The sequence below is a fragment of the Cyphellophora attinorum genome (assembly GCF_001299255.1).
Source record: "Cyphellophora attinorum strain CBS 131958 chromosome Unknown Contig8, whole genome shotgun sequence".
NCBI classification, from domain to species: domain Eukaryota; kingdom Fungi; phylum Ascomycota; class Eurotiomycetes; order Chaetothyriales; family Cyphellophoraceae; genus Cyphellophora; species Cyphellophora attinorum.
Window position 1 is genome coordinate 161,871 of NW_017253236.1, and position 12,236 is coordinate 174,106.

Below are 12,236 nucleotides of genomic sequence, written 5' to 3' on the forward strand. Positions count from 1 at the left end.
ATGGGGGCATTGTGGTCTAGCAGAGCAGAGCAGAGCAGAGCAGAGCAGAGCAGGACAAATCAGAAAGCGACATTCGCTGCGCTTGGGCCATATGAAGTGATTCATGCATCTACGTTATGCCGTGCTGATCGAAGCTTCGGAAGGTAAGGTTTATCAAACACGATCAGGACGAATGCTGCCAATGTACACGCTGCGCTGTATCGTTGGTTTGCCGTCATCATGGCAGCTGTGCTGCTTTGCCTTGTTCATACCTGCTGGTGGCATTGCGGACGAGCGCAGGAGCTGCGGCGTGGCATTTACCATCAGCAACACATGACTTGTGGCAACTCCCCCTTGAGCGTCCGCATCGCGAACCTCGTTTCGGTGCTCTTGATCTTCGAGCCCACTGTCCAGCAAGCAATGCCATTCACAAACTCTTCCCCATAAACTTCCTCTTCCCAAAACTCAGCCACCACTTACTCGGCCCAGCACTGCCACCCTCATACAAACGCGCGTGTAACCGCATAGCCAACTCCTGCCGTACCTGACTCAGGTAACTCCTCAAGACTTCCGCTTCTTGTCTGTCTTTGGGACCTTCGAAAGCTTGGTTGAGTGGGAAGTTGGGGTCTGAGGGGATTGCGAAATGGTCGAGTGCGCCTACACGGAAAAGATATCAGCTGCGGGGTCTGTCGGGGTTGAAATGTAGTCGAGAAGGGCGAGTGCAACGTTTGCAGGACCCAGCTCGCTGCGCTCGCCCTTCCTGCCGATGGATTGCTGCCATGTGCCACCGCTTCGCTGGTCCCATGGCTTATGCTCACTCACCATTAATCAGCGCCTTCTCCGCCGCCCTCGCGTCCATCCCAGGTTTCACCTTCCCCAGGCACTCACTCACAAACAGGATCCCATAGATCAGTAACCGATCGGCGGGACCCTTGATCTCGAAGTTTCGGAAGAAGGTGTTGGCGCGGAATAAGGACAGGACTTCGTCGAGGATATCGTATGACTCGCTGTCCGGATCGACATCAAGCGCGTTGGTGGACGGTGGGAGTTGAGGAAGGGCGTAGGCTGGGCCGCGGGTTTTGGTGCGGAGTGGGAGGAGGGGTGTGTTGCCTGTGAGCGTGGGCTGTTAGTGTGTGATCGATAGAGAGCTGTGCGGTCCGCTGCGCTGCTGGCGCTGCCGTTTCTCCCAACTTCTCGCAGTGTCGCTCCTGGAGGATCTGTTCCAATCGCAAAGGTGTTGCTTGCTCTCATGCTCTTGATTCTCGCGCGCTGCGCAAGGCTCGGGTTGAGGCCCCCAGTCTCTCGCCCATCAGTGTAGCCGCTGCATCGTACTCTGAGACCCTCGCTGCGCTCAGTCTGCCATGCCTCGTCCGCGCCGACTCACGTCCTCCCACCCACCATGCATGCATCAATCTCACTACCCCACAGCTACCCGTCCTCTGCCTCACCACCAGTCCCATCCACTCACTTTTGCATCACGCCCGCTTCGCTCATGTACGTACCTATAAGTTGGTGTCCCTGATCATTCAGAAAGATTGAATGGTATGCCTAACATCACCACAAGTTCATGTCAGTCTTGATTGAGTCTTCTTCCTCGTTCATAAGATGGATCCGGTTGATGGGATGCAACCCCCGAAAACGACGTAGTGCAAGGTGTGGCGCGGACATGTTCGGACGATGTGAAGGAAGACGTACCGGCATCGTGCCTGGACCGTTGTCTGTGGCCGTAATCGGGGGCCTGCAGCCGTCGGCGGGGTGTGGATCGGTGGTGAGGACGGTACGTGCGCTCACTCGCTTGATCTCCGGACGGAGTGTTTTCTCGGGGTCGGAGTCGGTGGGCTGCAGGCTATTGTATAGAAGTGCGATCGAAGTGCAGCGGTTGTAATGCAGAAGGACTGCTCAGAATGTAAGAATGTCCAGTCGCAGTTGCTTCAATGACAGATGCCTTGGCGGTGATGCGGCTCCGCGGGTAGTTGCTACGGTGCAGTGGGGTGGAATAGGCGGAAAGTGCGAGGGCTTATTGTACGCCGGATGACAAGATTTGTAGTCGCCACAAACTTGAACGAGGGAACCGCACGTGCAGAAGACTCGGCCTGGAATTAATCGGTGATTGAAATGGTAGACGACATCGATGTTTATGAATAGTGCCTGAACATTCGTGCTCTACACATTCTACCTCCCAAAACCACACCGCGGTTGAGCATCAGTCAATAATGATCTCATTCTCTCCTGCCCTACTCCCCATCTCCCGCTGCGAAATGTCCGCATCCGGGGTCTCAGGAATCTCCGACGACGAGTCCGAAATCTCTTGGTTGACGCTCCTTGCTTGCTGATCTACTCCATGCTCGAGCGCATCCAGATCTACTCCCTCGGCAGGAGATTCTGCCCATGCTGGCAAGTCGTCATCGTTTCTGTCGTCAACGTCTCCCTCCTTCGTAGCACCGTCCGCAGACCGCATCATATGCATACCATTCTGCAGATTCTGAGTTGTGACGCTGTCGGCGGGGCTGGCTCGAGCATGCGCAGGCGATGGCTGTGGAGATTCAGGCTGCGCGGCATTACTGCCCTCGTGAGGTGCGGCAGGAGTCGACAGTCTTGGTCGCTTCCCACCTCGTACAGGCCGGACTGGCTCAGGTTCGGCATCACTGTCGTCCTCAATAACGTGAAACTCAGTCTTCTTGAGCTCCTTGCGCTGTGCTGTAGCCTCACGTGAAGACGTAACTGTGCGTTGAGGTGAGAGCTTGCGTGGCGGAGGGTGACTAGTGGAGAAGGAGTTCGAGATGCTGTGCTCAGGCGCCTTTGTCTTCACTCTCTTGAACTTTCTGGGTGGGGATGGCAGGCGGTCGAAGCCAGGCGCCGGCCGCTCTGATTCTTGATCTGCGACTGAACGCTCATGAGTAAGATGCGGCAGATCAGACTTCAGCTCCGGAATGTCCTGGACAGACTCGTGAGGCGACGACTGCCCGTCATCCCCCTCCTTGTCGGTGACAGCAGTCCCAAAATTTCGCAGAGCCTTGGACGAATCTTTCATGTCGACCATCACACTACCCAGACCTGGTATCGTCCACTGGCTCTCCTCGTTTTCCTGTGCGCGATGAAGTTCCATGATGAGACTTCTCATTCGGTACCGCAAATCACTGCCGTCGGGCTTGTCTGGCCAGCCAACCTCGGCTTTGCGTTGCAGTATATCCTCCACAAACTGGTATGGATTCTTGATGAACTGCTCCAGGTACATACAGACATAGAGTCCGCAGTCGCTGAAGTTGCTTTGCAGCGGTATCATCTTGGCTGTCATGGCTTTCAATTCGTCAATGTCTATCTCCTTGCCGTTGTCTTCGCCCAATGCCACAATGTAGTCTTTGATCAGCCTACAGGTTGCAGTCCGACCAAGACCGAGGGAGTCGAGTGTAATGATGACGGGCTTTTTGGTGTCGTATTTCTTGAGAGGTGCCGCCTTCTTCTTCTTCCGGCCTTTTGATTTTCTTGCAGGGCTTGAGGCTATTGTGAGCTCTTCGAACGATTCCTGTGTCTCTCTCGTTGCTTTGGTGGTATCCGAGGGGTCTTCAATATCGTCAGGGTTCTGTACTTCTTGTACCTGATCGTTCTCGTCCTCCTCAGCCACTTCCTCTGGAGGTCGATTGTAGGATGACAGGTTGCAGATAATAATGGCGTACCAATGCAGGTTCTCGTTGACTGGTATGACGACAAAGTCCCGGCTGAACAGATTTACAGTCTTGGTCCATTTCTTCACGGCATCGAAGTTGATCCCTTTGCCTTTGGTACCTTTGGTCAAGTTCTCATAGAAGTACGTGTTGAAGAAATGTAGCTTGGTCGAATATCGCGAGTTACTTACCTCAGTCTGGTATTGTAGGTACCGCAGGAAGAAATTGATCAGAGTATCGTTGAGGAACTCGTCGTCATCGAATCGCTTGAGCGAGCCGAAATCGACCTCGACCTGTTTCTTTGCCTCGGGAGGATAGATGAGCGCCTTCTTCCATGGCGCTCCCAAACCAACCGTTTCCGAGAATTTGATGACCGGTCTTGGGGGTGTTGCTTCCCTTTCCTGTGCGCGCCGCGTTGCGCGGGCCCGCTGCGGACGGCCATTTATGATTTGTGTAAGCTCGTTAAGCTCTTCTGACGGCGCAGACGACAGCTGCTGGTCGTGCTCAGTGGAGGTTCTCGTTCGCCGGGTCGAGATTTGTGGCGCATTGCTCGTGCCTGAGCGCTCACTGCCTGATATCACTGTCGTTGGCTTCCTGGGAGGGTCGAGCATGTCGCGTGTTCGCTTGAGATCCGCCGGCTGGCGTCCCTTCTTCTCTCTGATCACAGCTGCCGATGCCAGTCCCGGTCCGCGCGTGAATTCGTCGTCGCTATCAGACGTTGCTGACGGCTTTCTTCGTCGCTTCTCCTTGATCTCACCTGACGGCGCAGCCATTCTACTGCCGGTGGACTCGTCGTAGCTACCGGACACCGCTGTTGGTCCCTGTCTCCGAAAGACTTTTTCCAGCCATGTGCTTTCCCTTGTATGGACATTCAACGACGCATCTATGCCTTGTAGTGCCTTAACGAAGTCAACGACAGCTTTCTCGCTCTTCATCTCGAATATGATCTGAAAATACGTGCCGGCTTGAGTCCCACGAAACTTCAGCAGCACAATTGGCGCAGGATCTGCGCTGTAAATGATGTTGATAATGCTGGCGATTCTCCAGGGGCCTTTCACAGGAGCCAAGGTGCCTTGTTCAGCGTCCCAACTGAGTTCCGGGTCGGTGATGTTGATCCAACATTTCTCGTCATTCTTGTCGACGACAAAATCATAGAAATCGGGCTTGGGTTGTAGACCATTAGCTGCGAGTCGCACCAGGTTAAAGATTTCAAGCCCGGTGGGTGGAGGTGTAGGTCGTTTTGGCTCCCGTTGCAGGCTGCCTCTCTTGGGATCACCCATTATGAAATCCATAAGGCGCTTCCCGCCCTTAGCCTCTCTCTCTTGTCGAGCAACGCTGATTTTCGGACTGGTCAAAGCTGCCGCCTTCCCCGAAGTAACTGTATTCGGCTCTTCAAAGTCCTCTTGCAGCGCGTCAGGACTCTCAGCTGGTGCGAAGAGGTGCTTCGAATCCGAGAGGTGTGTCGGCGTGGTTTTGGACGTGCCGGCACCATTCGTATCTATCATCTGAACACTGCGAGTCGGCGAGACCGTGGAGATTCGATCGGCTCTGCGCTGCGCAGCGGCCTGTTTCGTGAAATCGGAGCCACTCTCGCCATCACTTCCGCTCTCAATTGTCTCTGGATTGCTGCGGTCATTTGCACCGTTGGTCGAAGTTGCCGCCATGTAGTAGGGCGAGACAATGGCGTCGCTGGCGGAAGACTGAGTCCGCCGCTTTGACTGATGCGATGACCCCGCATGTGTTTGTGCAGTGTCCCTCGGTCGTGATCCATTCACTACTGGCGACCCATGCGCGCTGGTAGGGCGACGAGCGATCGGATTGTTAAGGTTCCTGACGGCAGACCTCAGTTGGCTTGTGCTGCTGCTTTCAGGTATGGATGTTACCGACGGGGACTTTCTATGGTTCTGACTCGAGGTTGTCGTACTGCCGTTGGTACCAGTGTGGTCGAGCTTCTGCTTTTTGTTCGGAGGCTCGGACCCTACTGGATATCTGCGCACGTTGCGGCTTATGAACTGAGATCTCGACTGGGTTGGACCACCACTGCTTTGATTCAGTGTGTTGTGTGGCTGGAAGCCTCCTGGTATACCCTTCTTGCCGCTTGTGAACTACCGTTGGCCGTCAGTATTGTGGGATACTTCCTTGTTCTAGATTGCAAGTACCTGCTGATTCTTCGCCATGGGATCGGCGACGATCAATGCATCCGGATCCGGTGTGCTGCTGAATTTCAGTATGATGCTCTTTATTGTTGCACTTGTGCCTTACTATCGTTCTGGAGGTAACAGACGCTGCTCGTGCTGCCGCTGTTGCGCACGAGTGTTGCTCCTAACAAGAGGGTTCGTTGCGCGTGGTGAGGACGATCGCGAGCCTCGAAGTGTGATCGCCCTGTCAACGTCGTCGCTGAAAGAGTCCGATATCTCCACGGGTAAGCGAGGCTTCCGTTGCTGTGGGAGCGCATAAAGCGCAGCATTTGCGCCTACTTCATGGACATGTTTGCTCGGTATTTGTTTCTTGTCCAGCGGATTCTTAGGCGGCGGCACGAAGAATGGTGAGTCGCTCATGAGGGATCGACGGCGACTCTGTCTCTTTGAATTGGAAGGATAGGAACGTTCATGTTCAGTAACGGAACAATATGCCGCAACACGTTTGCGTTTGTGGTTGTTGGGCGGTCGTTGTGGTAGAGGTGGGGGATCAATGCGCGCCTCGAGTTCAGGTGAGAACCGATCGTGGCTGCCATGTGAGTCGTGGAAGAGGTCACTGATGGAAGTTACGATGCCTTGAGCAAAGGACTTTAACATCTGCCGTCGTCTCTTCTTTTTCTCATCCTTGGTAAGCGCGAAAACAGAGCAATTACTATCGAGGACATTACTCTAGATTGTTGACTTTGGCGCGATCTGGAGGTGTGACGTGCGGAGAAGGTTCGTGCATTCATTGTCGCTTAGTCCACCAATAAATACTACAATATCGAGGACACATAACAAGGACGCGAAGTATCAGAAGCACACGCAGGGCATAAAGCACAGATTGGCGGACAAGTCAGATGAGGTCGGCCATAAGCCAAACGTAGTGATTGACGGGTATTCGTCCTCGTCTCTTGAAACTACCTATCCAGTGATAGAGTACACTAATATAACATGCCGGACATGAGACGTCGCCAGTACTATGGCGCTACAGTGGCCTTGCCCTTGCCACGATCCAAATCGTCGTTCAAGGTGGTCCGCCTTCTCAAGGCTTCAGGGCGATCCTGACCAGGAGCACCACTAGTCTTTTGCTGGCGAGCCTCATCGAGGGCTGAGCGTTGTGCGATGGAGTCATCGTGGCTCTTCCAGATGATGTTCGTGTCCGGTGGGAAGGCGAGGATGCGTTTGATCGTCTCTCTGCAGAAAGGTCAGTCATATACGCAAACGGAGAGCTGGTTTGCTTACCTGATCTTGATGTTGCGTCCTCCGTCGATCTTTGTCCAGACGCTCAACACATCCTCACCAGACCGAACGCTCAACACCGCACCGCACACCTCGTCACCGGCTTCGAGGAACTGATCGCCGATGATGGCGAGCAGCAGGTCCTCCCAGTACCTGTCCGCGACGCCCTTCTTAAGGCGGACAATCCACTTCCCGCCTCTCTTATTGGCTTCGTCCTCCCACACAGGCCGAATGCCGTCCTTGAAAATGTGGTAATCTGAAACGGTCGGGAGAGCTGACGGGTGCTTGAGGTGAGAGTAGATGGCCCAGAATGCCTCGACCGTAGAGATAGTGGCGATCTTGGTCGTCGACTTTTCGTAGTCGGAGTACTTGTTCGCTGGAGGGCGGTAGTACAGGTTCCAACTGTTGCGCAGAGGATGATCAGTTGCTGATGTGTCTACAGGGGCCTTCGTCTCTGGCTTTCCCACAGCTGATTCCGGCTCCTTCTCCTTCTTGTCTTTTGTAGAAAAGTCAAATGCTGTTCCTGCGCCTGGAGTTTTGGGCGTCTTTGCTGAACCAAAAGAAGCAAAAGCACCGCCGGCTCCCAAATCAAAGGCCGAAGAAGCGCCCGCTGCCGGAGACTTGATCGCAGCCGGTGTTATGGCGCTGAAGGGATCTCGCTTGGAATGTGATGATGTATCGCCAGCTCGTTTGAATGATCGCGGGGAGTCAACTTTATTGCCGTCCTTACTGTCAGAGTCCTTCACGGATAGTGACAGCTTTGCGGCACTATTCTCATTAGCAGGACGCATTTGGACACCAGAGTCGAGCTGATCTTACTTGTTAGATCGTCGAGTCCAGAGGTTGGCATTCTCCATGAGCGGTGAGTTGAGGTGTTGGCGGAAGGGATATCAAGCGAGTGACAGGAGGAGCAGACGCCCGCTATGCTTCATGCAATGCGATCGGTGCTTCGAACGAATGTGCGGATGCGAGCTAGAGGCGACGAACGGGTGCGCTCTGTGTATGCGGTCGAAGTGATAGGTGGTCACGAGCGGGATCGATCAGGGAGGACGTCGTTATGGCTTGCTTTTCATTAATGCGGGCGTAGTTTGGTTTTCGTATAGAGATGTCAGGTGGTTAGTTGGTGCTTTGGTGTCGCTGGCTGGTGATTATCGTGTGGTGAATGCTGTATTTGGGTGTTTTAATATTCAGGAACAAGAATGGTGATCGAAAATGAAGAACTGCGCTGGGCTGGGACCACTGCAGGGTGCTTTCCCCACACTCTCCCACCGAATTGGGAGAAGTCCAAGAACACCAAAAAGAAAAGTCGAGGAGCCTCAATTCTCGTCTCCTCTTCTCTTCTACTATTACAAGACCACCAATCCTAATCATCATCAGCTGTTATCTCGCTCTATCTCCATGAGGCTGGCGATTGCGATGTGTCGGTCGAGAGTATATCACTATCCGCATCTAAAACCATCATTGCGAGGGCCTCCGTGGCTTCCCATGATGTCTTGATGACCTGATTGACGGAACATCTATCTTACCAATATGCCGCTCTCTGCACCAAGGGAGCCTTCGGGTGTCCGTCCAGTAGTCTGGCGTCTTCGACCACCTCTGACATTCTTCTGGCGACGTGGAAGAGAACGAGGGTGGTACTGTGATGACGAGGCATGAAGACAGCACAATGCAGTTTTCACCAGACGTCCGAGAAAGTCGAGTCACTCTCATTGTGCGTGCTCATCTCATCCGTAATCAAGTTCACGTCGCTACAAGATTGATACAATTTTCTCTGGTAATCTGATTCGCAACCGCCTCTTTTATGAGCTGCTGGTAGCGTATGTGGAGCAGGCATTATCTGATTTGCGATCCTTCGTTTTCGAGTTCGCCATGACATCGATGATTGTCCTTACTGACACGCGTTGCAGCCACTACACAGCATCGATGCTTGCTCTCGAGGTGAGCTGCTCGTTTTGGTTGCCCAGTCTCGAGATCTGCAAAAAGGCATCAACCCCGTACCCTTCCAGACTGTGCAGTTCCAGTCCACCGGCCCAGTACTCGGCATAGACCTTACTCATGGGCAAACCCATCCCTAGTTTCATGTTCGGTGGTCTTGATGCTAGTGCTCCCAGAGACGAATCTCTCTTCTTGCCGCCTAATGCTGGCGTCACTTCGTTGACAGTGGCGGCCAGCTCTGGCACCTGTCCAAAGTTCTCGAGCCGTCTGGAACTTCTAGGTCCCTTAGTGAATGAATAGAGGTAAGGGAGCAAGTCTCGTGACACGCCGCCACCACGGTCGGAAATGCGAATCACGACATGTTGCGGTGCCTCGCAGATCAGGACTTCGATTGGTTCCGGCTTTGATGTACTGCCGACGTTGGTCTCCATCACAGCCTGGATGGAATTGCGTAGGAGCTCGCTGATGATGTACTCCAGGTGGCTCAGAACGTACGGGAAGGTGGCATTGGTATGTCCTAGGATTTTGATATCGGGCACCTGTCCTCCGCCGGCTTCTGGCGATCGGCATATGTCCTGCGCGATCTTTCCGCACCGCTCGATTACCTCTTTTGCGTTACATCTCAACAGCACTTCGCCAACGAAGTCATTTTCGGAGCTCGGGCGTGGCACATGCCAAGGTGAATTGAAGGTCTCCGTTAGGGCAAGATGTTGCTCTGCGATGACTCGTCTCGAAATGCGAGCTCGGAGCATGGCTTGCACGAAGGCGTCCATAACGTCGTGCGGCACCAAATCGTGGCATTGTAGGACACCCATCACCAGATTTGGGATGACGGCCAGGTGCTCTCTCAGGCTCTCACTGATGACCTTGCAGAATTGGTCGTTGTCTTCTGGTGATCGGATGGGTGGGACACGGCGGTAGGTCTCGAACGATTTGTAGTAGAGCTCGTAGACTAGCGACAAGTGTGGGTTCATAAGGACAACGTAGGGTAGGCGCTGCATCTCCCGCAGTCGGTGGGCCAGGCGGGTTGGTAGTTCGTTGCGCACATAGTTGGCAGAGCTCAGCAGTCGTGATTCAGTAAGTGTTCGACCGAAGAAGAAGAGCTGTCGTAGACTGATGGGCCGTATTGGCTGCGTCACCCAGCTGTGTTCGTCGTCAGTCATCCCTCGCTCATTGTGACTGCGGGGTTCTCGTACTCATCCAAAGCTGCGGCTGGTCTCCATGGTGGCGGCGACGTAGATGCCGACGATGTCCATCTCGACAGTCCTGGCTGCCAGGATCTCTGTACACGTCCTAGCAGAGATGGCCGTCTAACACATCGCGCCTGTAGCATCTCATGGCATAGCTGCGCTGGTCGCAGGCTATCGATTTCTGTTCGCGTGCCTTTCAAATGACATTGTCGCTGCGCGCATGGGAAGTCGAGCTACTACAGGCTACTGCATGACAGACTGATGACTTCCGATGTAGCGAGGTGTATAGTCGAGGTAAAGAGGGTTCAAGAGGTGTGGGTGAGTGAAGAGGCAGATGCACTGCAGATCATTGTGACTGTGAGGTGCGGATGCGCGCAGTCGTCATTGGCGACTCCGAACTTGCCTCCGATACGAACGACGTGCTGAATGACTTCCAAGTCACTTGTTCCTGCGTTTGATTGTCCCAAACAAGAGCACAAGCTTTAGTCAACGGCAGCTGTGTCCTATGCAAACACTGTCGCCCTCATAAGCAATCCTTAGGCAGCCCTCGCCACTGCCCATAGACTTTGGCTTCGTCAGCGGGCCCCGCGTTCCAGTTGCGCTTTCTCGACACCGCGACTGCCACTACAATTGTTACCGATTGGAATCCCACGCACGCTTCGGGAAGGCAGAAGAATCTGTATCTTTCGGGTAGCCTCTGGCTGTGGCCAGCATGGACAACGTGAGTCCAATATAATCAATCCCGATGAATCTGTCTTTCCGCCCAAGAAAATCGACTGACCAAATGCGGCCGCTCGAGGTCGAGCAGTTGGCCGGTCCTGACATGATGATTGATGGCTATGAACAATTCAATCAACAAGAGAACGATGTTGTTAACATATCCGCCGACGAGCATTCCGAGGATGCCGCCGCTGAGAATATCCTGCGAGCTGACGATTGTATGTTGCCTATGCTGCGGCGTCGAGATGCCATTGCTGATTACTTGACCAGATGAGACCATGAAAGATCACGTCCTGACAGACAAAGAAGGTCTCGAGACCCTCGATGAAACACACAGCACATGGCACATCCAGGGCTGGCGGCAGATGCAGCGCAAAGAGCATGGACCGGTTTTCCAGTGTGGTGGCTCACCATGGCGGATTCTCTTCTTCCCACTCGGCAATCAGGTCGACTGCGCTTCCTTCTACCTCGAACATGGCTACGATGGTGAGCCGCCCGAAGATTGGTATGCCTGCGTTCAATTCGGCCTCGTTTTGTGGAACCCAAAAGACCCGAGTCTGTATCGAGTTCAAAATGCCAACCACCGCTTCAATGCAAAGGAGGGCGACTGGGGATTCACGCGGTTTGTGGAGTTACGCAAAGCATTTCACCAGAAGTGGGAAGAGAGTGACAGGACCCTGGTCGAGAACGACGAAGCCATGGTCACCGCCTACGTCCGCGTCCTCAAAGATCCCACTGGCGTCCTGTGGCACAATTTTGAAGGCTACGATTCCAAGAAGACCACCGGCATGGTAGGCATGAAGAATCAAGGTGCCACGTGTTACCTCAACTCTCTCATACAGTCCTTGTACTTCACAAACGCCTTCCGCAAAGCAGTCTACCAAATACCCACAGAGTCAGAGTCGACAAGGAGCAACAGCGCCTGGACGCTACAAAGGCTGTTCTACCGACTTCAAAAGGACAAGCTTGCAGTCGCCACCACTGAGCTGACCGCATCGTTTGGCTGGGACAGAGGGCAGATCTTCGAGCAACAAGATGTCCAAGAGCTATCACGAATCTTGATGGATGTCCTAGAAAAGAAGATGCAAGGCACGCCAGCCGAGAGGACACTGCCGGACCTGTTCGTTGGGAAGATGAAGACATACATATCGTGCATCAACGTCAACTACGAATCTTCACGGATTGAAGAATTCTGGGACCTCCAGCTGAATGTTCGGGGCAACAAGAATCTCGACGAAAGCTTCCGAGATTATATCCAGGTTGAAACATTAGAAGGCGAGAACAAATACGATGCTGGCGAGCCCCACAAGCTCCAAGACGCTCGGAAAGGC

At 53.7% G+C, this 12,236-nt stretch overlaps 2 protein-coding genes across 2 annotated transcripts; both read right to left on the minus strand.

Annotated features, from left to right (window-relative positions):
- Positions 1-406: 406 nt before the first annotated feature.
- AB675_5343 (Eukaryotic translation initiation factor 4E type 2) lies at positions 407-7,917 on the minus strand (the record flags this gene model as incomplete). The annotated part of the gene is made up of 8 exons (XM_018145550.1): positions 407-636; positions 802-1,089; positions 2,218-5,746; positions 5,801-5,855; positions 5,904-6,508; positions 6,811-7,015; positions 7,064-7,828; positions 7,880-7,917. 8 exons carry the CDS (start codon positions 7,915-7,917, stop codon positions 407-409), a joined length of 5,715 nt encoding a protein of 1,904 aa, XP_018001963.1.
- Positions 7,918-8,970: 1,053 nt separating this feature from the next.
- Positions 8,971-9,768, minus strand: AB675_5344 ([Pyruvate dehydrogenase (acetyl-transferring)] kinase 2, mitochondrial; the record flags this gene model as incomplete). Its single annotated transcript, XM_018145551.1, has 1 exon — positions 8,971-9,768. One exon carries the CDS (start codon positions 9,766-9,768, stop codon positions 8,971-8,973), a length of 798 nt encoding a protein of 265 aa, XP_018002101.1.
- Between the last annotated feature and the right edge of the window lie 2,468 nt (positions 9,769-12,236).